General features: G+C 39.2%; 1 protein-coding gene across 2 annotated transcripts in view; it reads right to left on the bottom strand.

The window, feature by feature from the left end:
* Positions 1-20645, bottom strand: part of LOC140463269 (chloride intracellular channel protein 5-like) — a 122028-nt gene that overhangs the window by 14155 nt on the left and 87228 nt on the right. For both annotated transcript variants that reach the window (XM_072557029.1, XM_072557033.1), the window contains exons 2-4: positions 13681-13790; positions 10381-10506; positions 2018-2124 (exon numbers count right to left, since the gene is read on the bottom strand). In XM_072557029.1, the coding sequence (XP_072413130.1) occupies positions 2018-2124; positions 10381-10506; positions 13681-13790 (343 nt within the window). The remainder of the gene's footprint in view (positions 1-2017; positions 2125-10380; positions 10507-13680; positions 13791-20645) is intronic.

The raw sequence follows: 20645 nt of genomic DNA, 5'->3' as shown, positions 1-20645 counted from the left end.
CATTTTAACTTACTGAACCTGAAGGTTCTAACTTTATTAATACAATACAGCAACAAGAATGTAGGGGGAATGGGTCTGGGTGGATTGCTCTTTGGAGGGTCGGTGTGGACTTGGTGGGCTGAAAGGCTCGTTTCCGCACTGTAGGGAATCTAACCTAATCTAATCCTTTCTCAAGTTAAAGAGACCAAAAGTGCACGCAGTACTCCAGGTGTGGCCTCACCAGCACCCTATACAGCTGCAACATAGCCTCCCTGCTTTTAAACTCAATCCCCTTAACAATGAAGGACAAAATTCCATTTGCCTTCTTAATTACCTGTTGCACCCACAGACCAACCTTCATTGATTCATGCACAAGGATATCCAGGTCCCTTTGCACAGCAGCCTGCTGCAATTTCTTACCAATCAAGTAATAGTCCTTTTTACTATTATTCCTACCAAAATGGATAACTTCACATTTATTAACATTCTATTCCATTTGCCAGACCTTTACCTACTCACTTAAACTATCTATATCCCTTTGCAAAGCTTCACAGTCCTCTGCACACTTTGCTCTAGATCTCATCTCAGATGTCATCCGCAAAGTATGACACACTACACATGGCCCCCAACTCCAAATCATCTATGTAAATTGTGAATAATTGCAGTTCCAACATTGATCTCTGAGGCACACCAATAGTCACTGATTGCCAACCAGTAAAACACTCAATTTTCCCCACTGTTTGCTTCCTGTTAGTTAACCAATTCTCTATCCATGCTAATACAATGTCCGCAATGCCTTACATCTTTATCTTATGCAGCAGCCTTTTGTGCGACTTCTTGTTGAATGCATTTTGGAAATCTAGATACACCACATCTACTGCATAGTTCTCCACTGTGCTTGTAATGTCTTCTGAGAATTCCAGATTAAGCATGACCTGCCCTTCATGCTGTGTCTGCCCAACGGGACAATTTCTAATGAGATGCCTTGCTATTTCTTCCTTGTTAATAGACTGAAGCATTTTCCCCACTACAGAAGTTAAGCTAACCGGTCTATAATTCCCCATCTTTTGTCTACCTCCTTTTTTAAATAGTGGCGTCATATTTGCTGTTTTCTAATCTGCTGGAAATGACCCAGAGTCCAGTGCATTTTGGAAAACTACCACAATTCCTTTTGCTATTTCTTCCGTCATCTCTTTTAATATACTGGGATGCATTCCATTAGGGCCAGGAGATTTGTCTACCTTTAGCTCCATTAGCTTGCCCAACACTATCTCTTTCATGATAATGATTGTTTCCAGGTCCTCACCTACCTTTGTCTCTTTGCCGACAGAAAATACCTGTTCAGTGCCTCATCCATTTCCTCATATCCCATTACTAAATCCCCTTTCTCATCCTCTAAAGGACCAATGTTTACTTTAGCCACTGTTTTTCATTTTATATTTTTATTGAAGCTTTTGCTAACTGTCTTTAATATTCTGAGTTAGTTTATTCTCATAATCCATCTTACTGCTCTTTGTAGCTTTTTGTGGCTTTCTGTTTATGTTTGAAGCTTTCCCAATCTTCTAGTTTTCCACTGACCTTGGCCACTTTGTGTGCCTTCTCTTTCAATTTGATTGCCTCCCTTATTTCTTTAGACACCCATGGCAGACTACCCTTTTTCTTACAGTCCCTCCTTTTTTAATGGTATATACTTTTGCTGAGCACTTTGAAATGTTGCACCACTGTTAGTCAACTGTCCCACCATAAAGTCTTTGCTTAAGTCTACTTTAGCAAACTCTGCCCTTATCCTATTGTAGTTTCCATTGTTTAAGCACAGGGTTTTGATATTGGATTTTATCTTTGCACTTTCCATCTGTATTCTAAATTCAGCCATATTGTGATCGTTCCTTCCAACAAGATCCCTAATTATGACATTATTAATTATTCCTGTCTCATTACACAGGCTAAAATATAAGGAATATCTAAGTGTCCATGTAACATTTTGCTGATGTTGAAGTTTGACAATCTCTAGTCTAATAATATGAGCTTTAATTCTCACCTTCATTCGCATTTATCCTTGTGTTTTTAATATATGCTGAAAACTTTGCAAAGATATCAATTCCAGCAGTATTTGATTCATGGTGCATTGCTGCAAGCTTAGGGTACCTGAAAAAAGATACAAATCGATCTTTGACCATTCTTATTAGCATTCTCATATTCAACATATACCATATTCATGAAATTGTCATGTAGTTGTGACATTCATAGAAACACCCAATGATTTTTTTTCCCACAGGGATTTAAGTTGCAAGTCTGTAACAACGATCACATATCACCGAAAAATTCAGAATACCCTTGCCTTTTCTAACATCACTAATGTACAATTTGATCATAGGACATAGGGTGATTCACTTGACAGTTTCAAATTAGAACAGCATTCATAAAATTCACATTTAAGTATTACTGCAGCTTTTAAATTTTGTCTGCTGTATGATGACCAACATCAGCAATGAAAATGAACAGTGTCAGCATCAACAGACCACTCTTCCCCTGCACCACCCAATTCCTGTATCTTGTCTGATACAAAGCAAAGCTCCTGCTACTGAATTCAATGGGATATATCAGTAGAAAACCTAACAATGCACGAATATGAGTTCCTTTCAATCTCACATACTAGCTATTTTGGTAATGTTTGGTGAGATTTGCATCTTTCATGACCACCCATTATTACAAGCAGTAAGCATTCCTGTGTTGCAGCTTCGCTAGGTTGACTCCTCATTTTTAAGTAGGCAAAAGTGAGGACTGCAGATGCTGGAAACCAGAGTTTAGATCAGAGTGATGCTGGAAAAGCACAGCAGGTCAGGCAGCATCCGAGAAGAAGGAAAACCGACGTTTCGGGGGAGGCAGGGAGCCTCCAGGATGGAGAGATAAAGAGGAGGGAGCTGGGGAGAAGGTAGCAAAGAGTACAATAGATGAATGGGGGTGGGGATGAAGGTGATAGGTCAGAGGGAAGGGTGGAGCGGATAGTGGGAAGGGAGATTGGCAGATAGGACAGGTCATGGGGACAGTGCTGAGCTGGAAGGTGGGGGAGGGGAAATGAGGAAACTGGTGAAGTCCACATTTTTATCCTATCCTCATTTTTAATATGCTTGGTGCTGCTGTTGGCATACCCCCTGCACTCTGCATTGAATCAGGGTTTCTCCCCTGTCTTATGGTAATGTCCGAGTAGGGGAAAATGCTGAGCCACGAGGTTGCAGATTGCATTTGAGTACAATTCTGTGGCTGCTGTTGGCCAACAGCACTCATGAATGGCCCATCTGGAGTTGCTACATCTGTTTGAAAGCTATCCCATTTAGCTTGGCAGTAGTGCCAAGCAACATGATGGAGGGTATCTTCATGTGAAAATGGGACTTCTCTCTGGAAAGACTGAACAGTGGTCACTCTTACTGATATGACCATGGATAGATAAATCTATGGTAGACAGATTGGTGAGGATGAATTCAAAAATGTGTTTGCTTCTTGTGGTTTCCCTCACCCTTGCTGCATACCTAGCCATGCATCAATGTCCTTGAGGACTCAATCAGCTCGATCTGTAGTGCTGATGTTAAGCTACTTTTAGTGTGATACATTAAAGTTCATTCCGTGCCCTCACTACACTTTCTGATTCAACACAGAGGAGCACAGAGTGGTCAGCGGCAAGCAATATTGGCATCTAGGAACAGATGAGAGAACCTAGAAAAAAAGGGAAAGAATGCAGTCTGGTAACTGTGTTTTGTTTCTCTCCCAGTGACCAACCAATCCACAAAGACAGCTAAGTTGTCAGAACTTCAATTTCAGTATTGAATGGTGCTAGATGACCTTAGCATTTCCAGCATTGGAAAAGGAAAAATTGAGACATTTCCTCATTTCTATTCAATGATCCTTGTCATAAATGCACAAATAAAAGTCAGATGAGGAGAAGAAAATGTCAGAGAAGAAAAAGATCCAAAACTAGAAATCATTTAACAGGGACGATGAGAAGCATATTTTCAAAATAGAAGAACAACAAATTAATTTGCCAGTAAAATCAAACTCAGAGGTCCTATTCATTCTCACAGTTCTTAATAAAAGTAAATTGGGTAGAATTTCCCAGACCTTAAGAGGAAATCCTAAAGAAACATCTTTTCCTAGCTTTAGCATTATTACCATTGTTCTGCTAAAGTTCTAATGTGAAATTGGGGGAACTTTTACACCTTTATAACCATTTTAGGTATTACGTATGGCCCTGGTTGAAGTTTAGTGGTATTATATCAACTATAAAAAAACCTCACTCATGGCATAAAATATTTACTTGAAGCTACTCTAATCCATTTTCAAGCGACATGTTCTGTTCCATTCGTAATCAGTTAATCAAAAGGAAAACAGAGGAAAATGTTTTGTCTAATAAAATGTTGTCCTTATCGTCATCAATTTTCCACCAGCACAAGTTGAAGAATGGGACACCTGTCTCAAGTAGTATATTGCTTTTTTTCAAATCTAGCTCTGTATTCACAAAAGGGGCATTCCAGACATTGTGTCCACATAATGCAGCAGTCAAATATCAATCTGTCGATGTCACAGAGACCTTAAAGTCTCTAGTTAAATTATTCATGCATATATAATTGTAACATTATTCAGAGAATCCCTAGAGTGTGGAAACAGGCAATTTGGCCCATCGAGTCCACCTACCTTCGAAAGAGCATCACACCCAGATTCACTCCCTCACCCTAACCCCATAATCTCATAACCATGGCCAATCCACCTAACCTGCACAGCTTGTGACTGTGAGAGGAAACAAGAGAACCCAAAGAAAATCCAAACAGGCTCAGGGAGAATGTGCAATCTCCACCCAGACAAGGAATCGAACTTGGGTCCCTGGTGCCGTGAGGCAGCAGTGCTGACCACTGAGCCACTGTGGTGCTGGTAACAGTGGTAATCTCCAAAAATAATGTGTAGAATATATGTTTGTAGAGAGAGAGGATGTAGAGATTACATCTACACATTAAATAGATAATGTCCGTTTCACCATGACTGTGCTCGCATATTGTTTTGACAACACACCAGTAATTTTCTTTGAAAATTGCTGCTGGCTGAATGATCTTTCTTAAGGCAAGACCTTAGAAAAGCTTTTCTTTAATGTAAACATGTTACCTATTTCCATATCCTGCAAATTGGATTAAAATATTGTATGGATATAACCTTCTTAAATTATCCTAATAAAATTAATGCTCAATGTTCAAGGGAAATACAGGATTTGTTTATGAAGCTTTTACTTAGACCTGCTTCGTTTCTTCTACTGGGGCAGTAAAGTAACTACTGCTGTCCCTTCCTGTGCTACTACCAAAAATTTAATTGATAATCAGCCAACAAAGACACATTCAATGTATGTATTATAGGGTGATGTCAGCAGACAGGCCTAATTCAGTTTGGCCAGCTTTGCCTCATTTTAATGTTGTAGTTAATGGGCTTTAACTATCATCAGGTGAGACGTTCTCCTAGGATAGGGCGGTATTCCCATCTTAAACAGCTGACTGCAGTACGAACAGCCCCTGAATGCACTGCAGGCATTTATCTGGGAGTGGAGCCTCTTGTGGTGCACTGTAGCAGGAGGCCTATGTTCGAGTCCCATTTGCACATCTCTGAACCATTTAAATAGAAAATATTTACTATCCAGGGAGGAACAGCAATGAAGAATGCCCTGAAATCTAGGCAAGTCTGGGATTTTCCAAGGGCCATGAGACAAGTAGCAATGAGGTAATGTTGGATGGAAGAGGAAGGACGTATTATCATTACTGTATAATTACTGTCTAATGGTTTTCACAATCTTGCAATACAATAATGGGTCTTCAAGTTCATAGTCTGATTGACAAGTTCATTATCAAAAGATCTTTAATGTAGGGTTATGAACAAAAATACTTATTTTAATAAGGGATTAACTACTGATGGACCTAATAGTTAATGAAGTAACTTGGACAAAGTCCTAGAAAATCAAAGTGGGCTTTTTAATAAACCCCCCTCAGTGTCTTTGAATCCGCATCTGGGATAACAGACCTGACTATATCTTGCACCACCATCACCACTGCAGAATTTAGATCATACCACTCAGTGCACTTTGTCCTTAGGTGAGTGGCATGCTAAATATTGTTCCAGGTCTGTGTATACACCTTTGGAATAAAAATCCAGATCTCAGTCTCCCAAGTCAAAGAAAGGTGTTTTAGGTCCAAAAACAAACTATTCGAAAAAGCAGGTCTGGCAACATCTGAGGAGGGAAATCAGAGTTAACGTTTTGGGTCCAGTGATCCTTCTTCAGAAAGATGTTTTAGGTATTGGCAATATTGTTTAAGTATTAGATGTATTGTAAATTAGCCATTTATGTCTGGGTGTTGAGAATAAGGATATCTAATTAGCATTTCTACGGAGATACAAAGTCAATTGTTTCACATGCTATGGGGAAGAGGGCAGAGGAAGACATTTGATGAATAGATTATACGTTTCCTTTAGATGATAGACAGAGGTTCTGCATGGTGTCATAATGATTTAAAATAGGGATTATTAATTTATAAATTCGATTGGTGATTTAATACTTCAGACTTTCATTGCCAGTTTTAAAAAGGGACTAAATGTCTGACTTTAATTGTCCATAGTTGTGACCCACATAGATTAGCCAAGTTACAAGGATTCAGTGAGGATTAAACTGAAGACAGTATGATTTTTTTTCCCTTGGGGTAATGAAACAAATCAACTAAACCCTATTGAAGGCATAAGAAGACTTCACCTCTTATTTGATTAACAGTACTGAGAGATTTCACATGTTTGAGACGAGACATTGTCTGCAATATCAAACGTGTAAACAATAGCTCCAACTGACACAGAAAATACAAACAAGCTGCTATCTCAAGGAGACTTTTTGACAAACAAGAGGAGATTATTAAGAATACAGAATTGAATAGGAGGACAAAGTTTTAAGGTGCCCAGATCAGCAGCACTAACTGGGAAGAAACACCAAACAGTCAGATCTTAAAGATAACTGCAATATTCACTATTACTGACAGTTCAAGAAACCAACTAACCAAACATGGTTTCAAATTAAAATCTAATGTCGCAAGGACAACCAAGGAAATGTGCACTGTATATTTTTTACTTTTTTTGTATTGGATATTATTCTGCTTTAACTTCATACATGCATTATTGTGTGTGTGTGTGCAAGTGCCTAACAGACTGCTCGAAAACATAATGCATGATGTGGTGTCATTATCACTTCCTAATCCCAAGAACAGAAATAAATTTGTTCTTTCTTTAATGCAATAAAACCTTAAGATTGGCTCCTTACTTCTTACAGCAAAAACAATTTACCTATATTTTACCTGACACCTTCATTGTTACTGGTCAAGAAAGCTGTGAAGAGAGAAGCCAGTTCACATCTTCTTACTTGGTCATAAGTCTTCCGCAGAGAAAAGACTGCTTGCCTGACATTGCAAGCTCCTGCAACTGATTGTACAGGTTTCTAGTTAAAAACTCACATCAGATAGCCATGACAAATTCTTGGGAATTTGGTCTGGCTGGACGAAGGAAAAGATGAATAACTGAAACAGACTTTGGAGCTAGTGATTTATGAAAGCCTCCAAAAAATTAGGAAAGCATCTGAAGACAGTCACTACTTGACAAAATATGAATAGGACAACCCATTGGAATCTACGCATAACTGTGGACTATTTGCAAAAAAAGAACTTTTATTCTGTGGAGAGTATGATGGGTGTGATAGGTGTACTTTTCACAGTTAAAGTAAAAGTTGTGACAAAAAAGAAAATAGTGTTCAGTTAAGAGGAATTTGTCATTTGTTACAATAAAAAAATTTCAACTGGAAGCCAAGAGATTATGGAATATAAAAAGCAGCAAAGAATGACTAGAAGATTAACAAGAAGGGCAAGATTAGAGTACATCAAAACACTGACAAGAAATTTAAAAAGCAGAAAATATGCATAACTAGAAAGATTTTTAAAACAAAAGGAAGGGATAAAGCAAATGTTAGTTCTCTAGTGATCAGCAATGGAAAATAAAAGAGATGGCAGATGAATTGAATGGGCCATCCGGTCTTCACTGTAGAAACTACAAATAAAACTCTAGTAATATCTTTACATCAGGAAGTGTAAGGGAAAGCAGAACTCAAGAAAATTACAAATACTAGTGAATACTACAAACTCTTCCATCAGACAGAAGATACAGAGCTTGAACACATGAACCAACTAGTTCAAGACCAACTTCTTCCCTGATATAATTAGACTGCTGAATGGACTCTAACTTCAATCTTACTAATGTTGATATTGAATCACACACTTCCTGGACACGTAATTCTTTTATTCCTAAAAGGATGGGGACAAACTATCCACAGAACTACAGTCCTTTTTGCAAACAGTCCACAAACAGTCGGGCGGCACGGTGGCACAGTGGTTAGCACTGCTGCCTCGCAGCGCCGGAGACCCGGGTTCAATTCCCGCCTCAGGCGACTGACTGTGTGGAGTTTGCACGTTCTCCCCGTGTCTGCGTGGGTTTCCTCCGGGTGCTCCGGTTTCCTCCCACAGTCCAAAGATGTGCAGGTCAGGTGAATTGGCCATGCTAAATTGCCCATAGTGTTAGGTAAGGGGTAAATGTAGATGTAGATGTAGATGTAGGGGTATGGGTGGGTTACGCTTCGGCGGGGCGGTGTGGACTTGTTGGGCCGAAGGGCCTGTTTCCACACTGTAAGTAATCTAATCTAATCTAATCTAATTGTTCCTAGCTTCCAAAAGGTTCTGCTGTCCATTTTTCATACTACTAACTCCAAGTAACCATCTACAGGCCAAATGGTTTAAAATCTGACAGAGGAAAGATGTTAGACACTATTACTAATGATGTTACGGCAGGACACCGCCTGACCAAGAAAATCAGGCAGCATCAGAGTTTTATCAAGGGGAGACATGTTTAACCACTCTACTGGAGATCTTTGAAGATAAATATATGCTGTGGATATAGGAGAACAATAAATATACTGTACTTACTTTGTGCTTTTGATTTGGGGCTACATCAAAGGCTATTGAGGAAAATAGGAGCTCATTCATATCGGCAACACATTGACTGGCTAACAAGAAGCAAATATTGGTGTGCCACATGGGTCAGTGCTGGTGCCTCAACCTTTTACAATTTTTATAAACACATTGGATGGAGGAACCAAAGCTATGCTTGATAAATTTACACATGATTTAAAATTAAAAAGGAAAGGAAATTGTGAAAAGGACGTGAGGAACATAGAAAGAGAAATCGGTAATTTAAGTGATTGGGCAAAGATCTGGTAAATAAAGTATAACAGAAAAGTGTAAAATTTTCTATTTTGCCCCAAAGAATAAAATAGAAGTTCTGGATGTAGGTTTGCTCGCTGAGCTGGAAGGTTCATTTCCTGATGTTTCGTCACCCTACTAGGTAACATTTTCAGTGGGCCTCTAGGCGAAGCACTGTACATGATTCCTGCTTTCTATTTATATGTTTGGGTTTATTTGGGTCGGCGATATAATTTACTTTGGTGATGTCATTTCCTGTTCTTTTTCTCATGGGGTGGTAGATGGGGTCTAACTCAATGTGTTGGTTGATAGAGTTCCAGTTAGAATGTCATGCTTCTAGGAATTCTCTGTGTGTCTGTTTGGCTTGTCCTAAGATGGATGTGTTGTCCCAGTCAAAGCGGTGTCCTTCCTTATCTGTATTTATTGATACTAGTAAGAGAGGGTCATGGTGTTTTGTGGCTAGTTGATGTTCATGTATCCTGGCGGCTAGTTTTCTGCCTGTTTGTCCAATGTAGTGTTTGTTACAGTTCTTGCAGGGTATTTTGTAAATTACATTAGTTTTGCTTGATGTCTGTATAGGATTGTTCAAGTTCATTAGCTGCTGTTTTAATGTGTTGGTGGGTTTGTAGGTTACCATGATGCAAGGGGTCTGAGTAGTCTACAGAGACATGCAAGAGAATTCCTAGTAGCATGGCATTCCAACTGGAATTCTATCAACAAACACATTGAGTTAGACCCCATCCACCACCCCCTGAGAAAAAGAACAGGAAATGACATCACTGGAGGAAATAACATCACCAACCCAAATAAACCCAAACATATAAATAGAAAGCAGCAATCACGTACAGCGCTTCACCTGGAGGCCCACTAAAAATGCTACCTAGTAGGGTGACGAAACGTCTGAAAATGAACCTTCCAGCTCAGCGAGCAAACCTACATCCAGAACCTCAACCTGAGCTACAAATCTTCTCAAACTCAATAAAATAGAAGTGTGTTATCTCAATGCTGAGAGAGTGTAGAGTCCTGAAATGCAGAGGGATTCTAGAGCCAGGGTTAACTGTGTGAAATGAAAGATGACGTGTTATGTACTTACATTGGTGGGCATAGTACCTCTTCCAAGAATTCTTCAATTTTGTTGACATCTGTCTTGACCTCTCCATTAAATGTCAGAAATGGAGGGTGAGTACCAGGAGCTAAGTTATGTAGATCAGCTGGTTTTCTATAAATAAGGAACAAAATTTATCCATAATTGCAACTACTGGATACAAAGATAGCAAATAAATCAGATACATTGCTCTGAATTGTTTAGTTTTCTGAAGTGAACTGGGCTCAGGCTGAAGAATATTATTTTGGTTGTAGAAATTTGAAATAGTTAACCAATTTTTAAAAAACCACAATTTCAGGCAGTTATTGGAAAATGAAATGGAACAAATGATAGTCTTAAATTGAAATTGTTGATCATCTGCCTCAGATTCACTTTCCTGCCCGATTCCTGTATTCTTTGATTCCTATAAAAAATCTACCTATCTCAGTCTTAAACACAGTGATGGAGCATCGACAACTCTCTGACTGGAAAAACCTTTCCTAATCTCAGTCCAAAATGATCAACCCCTTTATACGGAGGATTGCTCCCATAGTCCATGTTCCCCAGTCAAGGGAAGCTACTTCTGTCTGAGTACACCAAAGCCTCTCTGAATATCAACATTTACATTTTTTTTAACAAGTTAAATAACTTCACACTTCCCCACATTATTTTCTCATTGCCACCTTAGTGATCATTCATTTATTTTGTCTCTCTCTTCGCAGCCTTCTCACAGCTTACCTTTTCACCTAGCTTTGAATAACATCAAACCTGAATACATTAAAGAAAGGCCCAACAGTTGCTAGAAATAGCAGCAACATTGGTTACAACAAATATGGATTCACTTTAGGTACAGTCAAGGTTCTGAAAGTCTAGATCCCAGAGTGTGAAGGAAGTTGCTATAGATATAGCCAAATCATTGATGATGATCTTCCAAAAAAATCAATATTAATATCAAAACTGATAAAGAATAGTTGATGACCATGGCATATTTACGATTGTCAGAAGAGATGGAAGGTATTGTACTATTATGGATTAATGATTGGCTAATAGACAGAGAACAGTAGGAATAAATGGGTTATTCTTGTACTGGCAAACTGTGACTAGTGGGTACTGCAAGGTTCAGTACTTAGGACCCAGCTGTTCACAATACATTTTAATGATTTGGAATTGAGGACTAAATTTGCATATTTTCAGTTTTGTGGGTGATATAAAGGAAAGTGGGAATGTCTTTTGAATGAATGAGAACATGACTGGTGGAATTTAATGTGGATAAGTGTGGTGTTATCTAATTTCTTTGGATAAACAGACATGTAGAGTAATTCTTAAATGGTGAGAAGTTAGAAAATGTATGTGTACAAATGGTCCTTGTTCATGAGTAATTGAAGGTTAATATGTAGGTGCAGCAAGTTATTAAGAAGGCTTATGGAATGTTATCCTTTATTGTAAGAGGATTTGAGTACAGGAATAATAAAGTCTTACTTCAATTGCAAAAGAAGCTTGGTAGACCACATCGGAAGTTTGGTCTCCTTACCTCAGGGGAAGGAGGGAATGCAATAAAAACTTATCAGACTTGTTCCCAAAATGGCAGGACTATCCTATAAACATTGGATCTGTGTTCTCTAGAGTTTCAAAGGAGGAGACGTCATTTAATTGAAACCTACAAAATATTAAAAGAGATATGGTAGATGCAAGTCGGGTGTTTCCCCTGTTTGGGTGTTTCCCCTAAATTAATGGGCATAATGAATGGGAATGCCACTTTAGGTCTGAGATGAGGAGAATCTATACAGTAGCCTCCTTATTTTTTAATTCTTCTGTGCAGCTCTGGATAGATTAAATCATCTTGTTGCTGAATTGTACACAATTATCATTAATACATCTGACAGAAGGTATGGTGTTAGCAGTAAGAGTCCACTTCTCATTGAGCTTGAAAGCCTCATTATTATGCAGAACCTCAAACAGCTACCCAGCATAGAACTGTGAGTTCAGTCAAATGACTTGAGATGGACTCACTGACAGTGTCGAGGGTGTCGTGCTGGAAAAGCACAGCTGGTCAGGCAGCTTCCGAGGTGCAGGAGAATTGATGTTTCGGGCATAAACCCTTCATCAGGAATGAGACTTGTGGGTTGGGGCCAAGAAGTAAATGGGAGGGGGTGAGGTTTGGGGGAAGGTAGCTGAGAAAGTGACAGGTGGATGAAGGTGAGGGAGTAGGTGATAGGTCAGAGGGGGAGTGATGGACAGGTCCGGAGGGCGGTGCCAAGTTGGAACTTGGTACTGGGATAATGTTGGGGGAAGAGAGATGAGGAAACTGTTGAAATCCAATTTTTCCTATGTGGTTGCAGAGTCCCAAGGCAGAATATGTGGCTTTCCTCCTCCAAGCATCGGGTGTTCATGGTTTAGTAGTGGAGGAGGCCCAGGACCGGCATGTAATTGATGGAGTGGGAGGGGGAGTTGAAGAGTTCAGACACGGGGTGATGGGGTTGGTGGGTGTGGGTGTCCCAGAGATGTTCTCTGAAATGATCCGCAAGAAGGTGTCCTGTTTCCCCTATGTAGAGGAGACCACACCGGGTGCAATGGATGCAGTAGATGACATTGGTAGAAGTGCAATTAAATTTCTGATGGATGTGGAAGGATTCCTTGGCGCCTTGGACGGCAGTTAGGAGAGTGGTGTGGGCAGAGGACATAGAAACATACAAATGGAATCACCGAATAATATTTGTGTTTAACCAATGGAATTCAGTGCCTTTTCTCTAATGTTTGCATCATTTTATTGAGTCAGCTTTAAAGTGGCCTCAGCACCCTTTTCCCACAAATGAAAAAAAAAACTCAACCATGATGTCTGCATCTTAACCAAAGGGGAAAAAAGTATTTGAGAGCAATACTAAAAAAGTGACAGCTAACAACACCAGCGGAAAAGTGTTTGGAGTAACAACAATCTATGAGAGTTTAAGACAGGTGCACAAATGCTTAACTGAAAAGAGATTTCCAGGACAATTTTAAAAGAGGAAAGAGAAATAGTAGACAAAAATTCCAAAGAACAGGACTCAGGCAGCTGATTGACCTTGTTAGTGACAGGGCTAAGTGATAATGAAGCTGAAGGATGGGGTAACAGACAGCAAAAGTGGATGCCAAATAGAAGACAGAATGAGATATCAAAGGACAACCCAAGATTTAAAAATGGTGTCTTTACAAAAGCAAAATCCTTGAATACTCTCTTTATAAATGTTTATAGTCCTTTTCAAATGCATCTGATTTGTTAAGTGGCATGTGATCTGCATTAGAATTTATTTTAAGTAAACTTTAATCCCTTACCTCTTTAGGTCAACTGTTGTGACATTGAACACAACACCTTTCAGCCACAAAATCATAAAGAGACGCTGAGAAAAGGGGCAATTACCAATACTCTCTCCATCAATGCCAGCCTGCAGGAGAATTAAACAGTAATTTATATATTGTCTGCAAAGTATATAACAAAAAAAAATCAATTTCCACATTATTTGCAACAAACTCACATTTGAGAATGCAGGATCTTTTCCTAATTACGACTACATTAAATAGATGTCCAGTTTTGGTAGATTCTGCTAAGTATGAGGAAAAGACTAGGTAAGATCCAATAGCTTTAAGATACGTGCACTCCAGCCATTTCTAAGTCATTTTCACTCTTCTAGAAAAATACTATTTTCTGTTAGCATTTATGCTCTATATGTGTCTTACCGATAAGAAATTTATATTGGTTAGTACTAATGCCCTTTTTCTTGTAAAAGATATTGTTATATTATTCAAAGAAGTGCAGGGAAGTTCTTCCTGGTACCCTGGCCAACACTTATCTCTCAACCAGCTTTAATAAACATGCTACCTCGTCATTAATATATTGCTGTTTGTGGACTCTTCCTGAGTGAAATTGGTTGTGGCACCTCCTATTTATAAGAGTAACCATACAACGAAAAGTATGTAATTGACTACAGAGGTTTGTCATGTCTTGAATTTGTGGAAGGCACTATGTGAATACAAGTAATTTTAATTAAAATGTTGTAGCTATCAGTGCTGATGACATCAGGTTAAGTGATATTATGTCTAAGTACTCACTCCAAGGTCTCCTGGCTCTTTCTATAACATACATTGTTCAATGATGAGTTCTAGTTACCAAGACCTGCTCCACATCCATTTCTAACACTTACATCATGTCTTTCTTATGCCTCCCGCATACCAATGGGTTTCCCATGCAGTTGAATCTCACAATTGGAGGCCTTTAGAAGGAGGAGAACTGCACAATGGCACAGTCACACAGTGTAACATGAAGTGGCCTATGTTAACTGGCATTTTAATGATTAATGATGATGATGATAATTAATAAAGGTGAACATGTATATTCCCAAATGAAGTGGATATGGCAGACCCACTAAGATATTTGAACACCCACAAGACTAATATTAGATCTTTCTTGCATCCACTCACTTGGCACTGAAGGCACGGCTGACATTCATTAAAGTAAGCTTGCCAGGCTGATGAATACCAACATGTTGATATGGTCACAAGGAACTTTGAGATTGTAGCCAATATGCAGACACTGGTGTACTTAACTGTCAAGGACAGTGGAACATTGTTTGCATAGAGGTGGAGTCAGTACAGCCAGATACAAGGACACTGAAAACTATCAAGCAGCATGGAACAGATTATTGCATGACAGTACCAGCAAGGTGCGGCCTAAAAACGAGTGGAATCTCCTTGTAATAACAACTCACAGGGATGATGTTTTGAAAGTAACTCAGAAGTAGTGGATCTTGGAAACTACCTCATTATATTTCAAACAGGGACGCTGAAGCTAGGAAATGACATCAATTGCTTGCAAACTGACACCTGAACCTTGAGTTTCTGTAACTCTCTAGTTTCTGTAACTCTCTTGTCACTCCCTCCTCTTGGTCTCTTTTAAAAGCTGTTAATTGACTGAAATGCATTTTGAGCTGACCAATCAAGCTTTCCGACTATTGTTTCAACACCTTATCTACTTTAAAGTCCTACTGCTTTGCAATTCACTTACCTGAAAATTTCCCCTCCCATCACAAGGGTTCCCCCTGTATATCTTTATATGCATCTGGTGCTGAAAATGGCGACAATAAACTCACATTGGAAAACTGTGCACATAGCATCTTTCTATTTTTGATCACTAGAACTCATTTCTAACAATTCAAATGTAATGTATTGGAAATCTCGGTTTAATCTTAAAAGAAAGTTGCCCCAGATGTCCATCAGACCACACCAGTTGCAATTTATTTAGATTGCTATGACAATGATTCAAACAACCTCTAAGTAAAAAGGGATGGGCTTGTAGTCCCAAATGAATCAGTTTACACATGTTTATTCTCATATTCTCAAAGGGATTGAAATTCCACTGATCACTGTTCTCAGCTCATTGGTTAACATGCTAGAATAAAATGCTATGTGAACTAGCTCAGTTAAATTGTTAATCTACTTTAAAAAGGCTCATGATTTCTTTACTACATTTTATGCAAATACATTGACACAAAGATAACTTTCTTCAGAATTTTGATCCAATGTCCAGTTTCATTATATTGCCAGAACTGAAGTTTTTCCAGATATTAGCAGACAGGCTATCTAATTTTGTTCCTATGTTTGGACTCATGCTCTGTTATTCATAATAACTTATTTTAAAATACTTAATACTGGAATCATTTTTAATGGACTATTATTTTGCTCCTTGTAATCATATATTAACATATCAAAAATACAGAAGGAGATTCCTTCCTAAATGACCAAGCAACTTTTAGTATCTGAGCTTCACTTGAACATGTTCAAATTCTTGCCTTCTAAGTCAGAAAGGTAAACTTAGCTGAATGCTCCTCAAACAGTTTTGTTATCGGTTCCAATACTTTCATCAGTAGGCTCAAACTTCAAATGTAAAGAACAGCAGCACACAAAAGACCTGTAATTGCAGATTTGATATACACTTAAAGTTATAGAGATGTACAGCATGGAAACAGACCCTTCGGTCCAACCCATCCATGCCAATCAAATACCCTAAACTAATCTAGTCCCAGTTGTCAGCACTTCGCCCACATCCCTCTAAACTAGTCCTAGTCATATACCCATCCAGATGCCTTTTCAATGTTGTAATTTTACCAGTCTCCATCACTTCCTCTGGCAGCTCATTCCATGCAAGCACCACCCTTTGTGTGAAAAGGTTGCCCCTTAGGTCCCTTTCAAATTTTTACCTTCTCATCCTAAACCTATGTGCTCTATTTCTGGAGTATCCCACCCCTGGGAAAATACCTTGTCTATTTATAAACCTCTATATGAGCATCCCTCGGCCTCCTATGCTACATGGAAAACAGTCCCAGCTTATTCAGCCTCTACCTGTACCTCAAACCCACCAACCCTGGCAACATTCTTGCAAATCTTTTCTGAACCCTTTCAGGTTTCACAACATTCTTCTGATAGGAGGGAGACCAGAATTGCACAGAATATTCCAAAAAGTGGCCTAACCAATGTCCTATATGAGCTGCACCATGACCTCCCAATTCCTATATACTTCTGGGCCCCCTCTCCCATTCCAGTCCTATCTGCCTATGACTCCACTTTCATTCAAAGAATGTGATGCTATCAAAGTGTCACTATCAATACATTATTTTCTCAAAAGCTAATGCGGTTCCTTTTGGTTTGGATGAAAAGATAGCGTCTTTATTCTGGTTTCAAATGAACTGTGTGACGGAGGTTGCTTGTGATAATAAAATAACTACTGTGCTTTTATATTAACTACAGATTCTATCTGTCTTTGTATTCTCTGTCAATAAAGAACAGCTGAGTCTTTGTTAGAACATCCTTCACTATTTGTTGAAGAACAGCTGATACCTTAGCTCCCCAAAGACTGTATATCACCGGAGGCTGAAAACAAAAGTCCTGCAAATAATCTATAGGCCTAATTTATTGATTTGGTATACATTCTATCATAAAGGAATCAAATGCAATCTCAACAAAATATTAGGAGCAAAAACATAATCCCAATATAATTAAAATTGCATAGTAGTATAATGAAAAGTATTCTGATTGATAGGAATGTGGCTGCTGAAATTTACAGTTATTCTTCTCAGCTACATATCATAGGTTTGCAGTTTGTTGTTTTCACTTGAATACTGCTCCTGAACTTCCACATTATCTGTTTTAATGATCACTGTGATAGCGATAGCAATAGCAATGCTATGCAACCATTGGTTCTCATGTCTTAATAGACTAACATAGAATACCGACAGATCAAAAAAACCTAATAAAAAAAGTGTCCTTAGCACCAATTATCAATCTATGTATTCAAAAATCCTCCATTCTGCACAGAACTGTCATAGCACACATCCCTTAGTCATTTGCGTCATAACTTTTTAAGTTATCACAGCAGAAAGTGCTATCTCAAAGATGTCAGGCTTACAAAACATTTCACATGGAAGGGTAAAAGGCAAAAACTCACTCTTACTTCAGTCCCCAATGTAAAGGCCTATGGTTTTTGGCTTCATCCCTCAACCTGACAGTGATTAAGTCATTCTATTTCCAACCTAGGTGTCATATTTAATCCCATAATAAGGTTCAATCTTATGTTCATGTCATCATTAATATTGTCCATGTTCACCTAATATTATCAAGACTTTGCTCACCTCTGTTCATTTACTGCTAAAATGCTCATCCATGACTTTGTTGCCTCTAGAGATGACTACTACAAGGCACTACTGGCTGTTCTCCAATATTCTATCCTCCATAAATTTGAGGCCATCCAAAATCTTTTGCCCATATCTTCATTAACATCTCTCCATTCCCATCCTCCTCATCACTCCTGGGCTTGCTGACACCTTTATTGGTTATTGGCTGGACAACATGTTGATTTTTAAATACTCATCTTAGTTTGAAAATCTCTCCACAGCTTCATCCTTCCCTATTTCCATAATCTCCCCAACTCCATAACTCGGGCATATCCTTGCTACTCTAATTTTGAGTCTTGTATATCTTGATTTTAATCACTTCACCACTTGTAGCCGTGCTTCTGTTGCCTAGGACCCAAACTAGGTGCCACACGGGAGGCTGCTGAGCAAGGTGAGGGCCCATGGTGTTTGAGGTGAGCTACTGGTATGGATTGAGGATTGGTCTGACAGAAGGCAGAGAGTTGGGATAAAAGGTTCTTTTTCGGAATGGCAGCCGGTGACAAGCGGTGTCCTGCAGGGTTCAGTGTTGGGGCCGCAGCTGTTCACGTTATATATTAATGATCTGGATGAAGGGACTGGGGGCATTCAAGCGAAGTTTGCCGATGATACAAAGTTAGGTGGACAGGCAGGTAGTACTGAGGAAGTGGGGAGGCTGCAGAAGGATCTAGACAGTTTGGAAGAGTGGTCCAGGAAATGGCTGATGGAATTCAATGTGAGCAAATGCGAGGTCTTGCACTTTGGAAAAAAAAATACAAGCATGGACTACTTTCTAAACGGTGAGAAAATTCGTAAAGCCAAAGTACAGAGGGATCTGGGAGTGCTAGTTGAGGATTCTCTAAAGGTCAACATGTAGGTTGAGTCTGTGATTAAGAAAGCGAACGCAATGTTGTCAATTATCTCAAGAGGGTTGGAATATAAAAGCACTGTTGTGCTCCTGAGACTTTATAAAGCTCTGGTTAGGCCCCATTTGGAGGACTGTGTCCAGTTTTGGTCCCCACACCTCAGGAAGGACACTGGAGCGTGTCCAGTGGAGATTCACACGGATGATCCCTGGAATGGTAGGTCTAACATATGAGGAACGGCTGAGGATCCTGGGATTGTAGTCATTGGAGTTTAGAAGATTAAGGGGAGATCTAGTGGAAACTTACAAGATAATACATGGCTTGGAGAGGGTGGACGCTAGGAAATTGTTTCTATTAGGCGAGGAGACTAGGACCCGTGGACACAGCCTTAGAATTAGAGGGGGTAAATTCAGAACAGAAATGTGGAGACATTTCTTCAGCCAGAGAGTGGTGGGCCTGTGGAATTCATTGCCGCAGAGTGCAGTGGAGGCTGGGGCGCTAAATGTCTTCAAGGCAGAAATTGATAAATTCTTGATGTCACATTAATTAAGGGCTATGGGGAGAATGCGGGTAAGTGGAGTTGAAATGCCCATCAGCCATGATTGAATGGCGGAGTGGACTCGATGGGCCGATTGGCCTTACTTCCGCTTCCATGTCTTATGGTCTTGAATACCCTCCCTACATATTTTCACTTCTATAGCCTACTGTCCTGAAAGACACTTGTCTTGTTCATCAGACCCAATACCTCCTGTGTGACTGTGTCATACTTCATTTTATAATGTCCCTGTGAAGGACCAAGAGATTTTTAAAGCTCCTATATGCTGCTGTTGCTTATTATGCAGAAATGTCTGGTGTTCGCTTCACACTATCAAGTATTGATACAAGGAACCTTGAGTACCAGAATGCAGACATCTGAATAGTCTCTAATGATAAATCATCTTTTAGATTAAAGTAAGATGTTGTGTATGTTTGAAGCTATGCTTCACTAATGTGTAGTATAGTTTTGTCTGATTTTGGCACAAGTTCTCACGAGTTATTGAGACAGACTTTATAGGATCAAATTGGCTGGGTGTGGCAGTGGCTGAAACCTATAACTGTATTGATAGAACTGAGTGACTTGCTGGACCATTCTGAGAGAACTCAACACTCAGCTATATTGTTGTGGCTTAGAAGTCCCATGTAGGCCAGATCACAGAACAAAGGATTTCCTTCCATGATGGTCATGCAGTGAATCAGATTGTTTTTAGTATAATGTGGCAGCTTCATGATAACTGTTTACAAGATAGTGGTTCTGAAGGAATTAATGTTTCATCAGGCTGCATTAGGTTCCACTCAGTCTGATAATGTCATACAGTTATAGGTGGGGAAATGTGGAGATAGTTCTGGATCTTGAAACTGACAGATGTGACATCTGTTCCAAAGACTATCAGGATAATATTTAGCTAGCTAATGTAACTTATACATAATTGCTATCAAGTGATAAATTGTACCTGTTAACACAAGGGACTTTTGTTAAGACTTACTAGTGGTTGTATCTGTACCATGGTAAACCAACTAGACCAGTAGTCAAGGATAAGTGGAATGGTGGCAGATGCTTCTACCCAGAAATGCCATAATTACCATTTACTGATACTAGCTTTTTTATTCCTGATGTATTTACCAGAATCCAAGTTCTTCAGCTGTCTTGGTGGGAATTGAACTCATTTCCAGTTTATTTGTAAATTTTTGAACAATG

This window comes from Chiloscyllium punctatum, chromosome 3, assembly GCF_047496795.1.
Source record: "Chiloscyllium punctatum isolate Juve2018m chromosome 3, sChiPun1.3, whole genome shotgun sequence".
NCBI classification, from domain to species: domain Eukaryota; kingdom Metazoa; phylum Chordata; class Chondrichthyes; order Orectolobiformes; family Hemiscylliidae; genus Chiloscyllium; species Chiloscyllium punctatum.
Note: the sequence above shows the minus strand (reverse complement) of the source record. Positions and strands in the feature narration are given on the sequence as shown.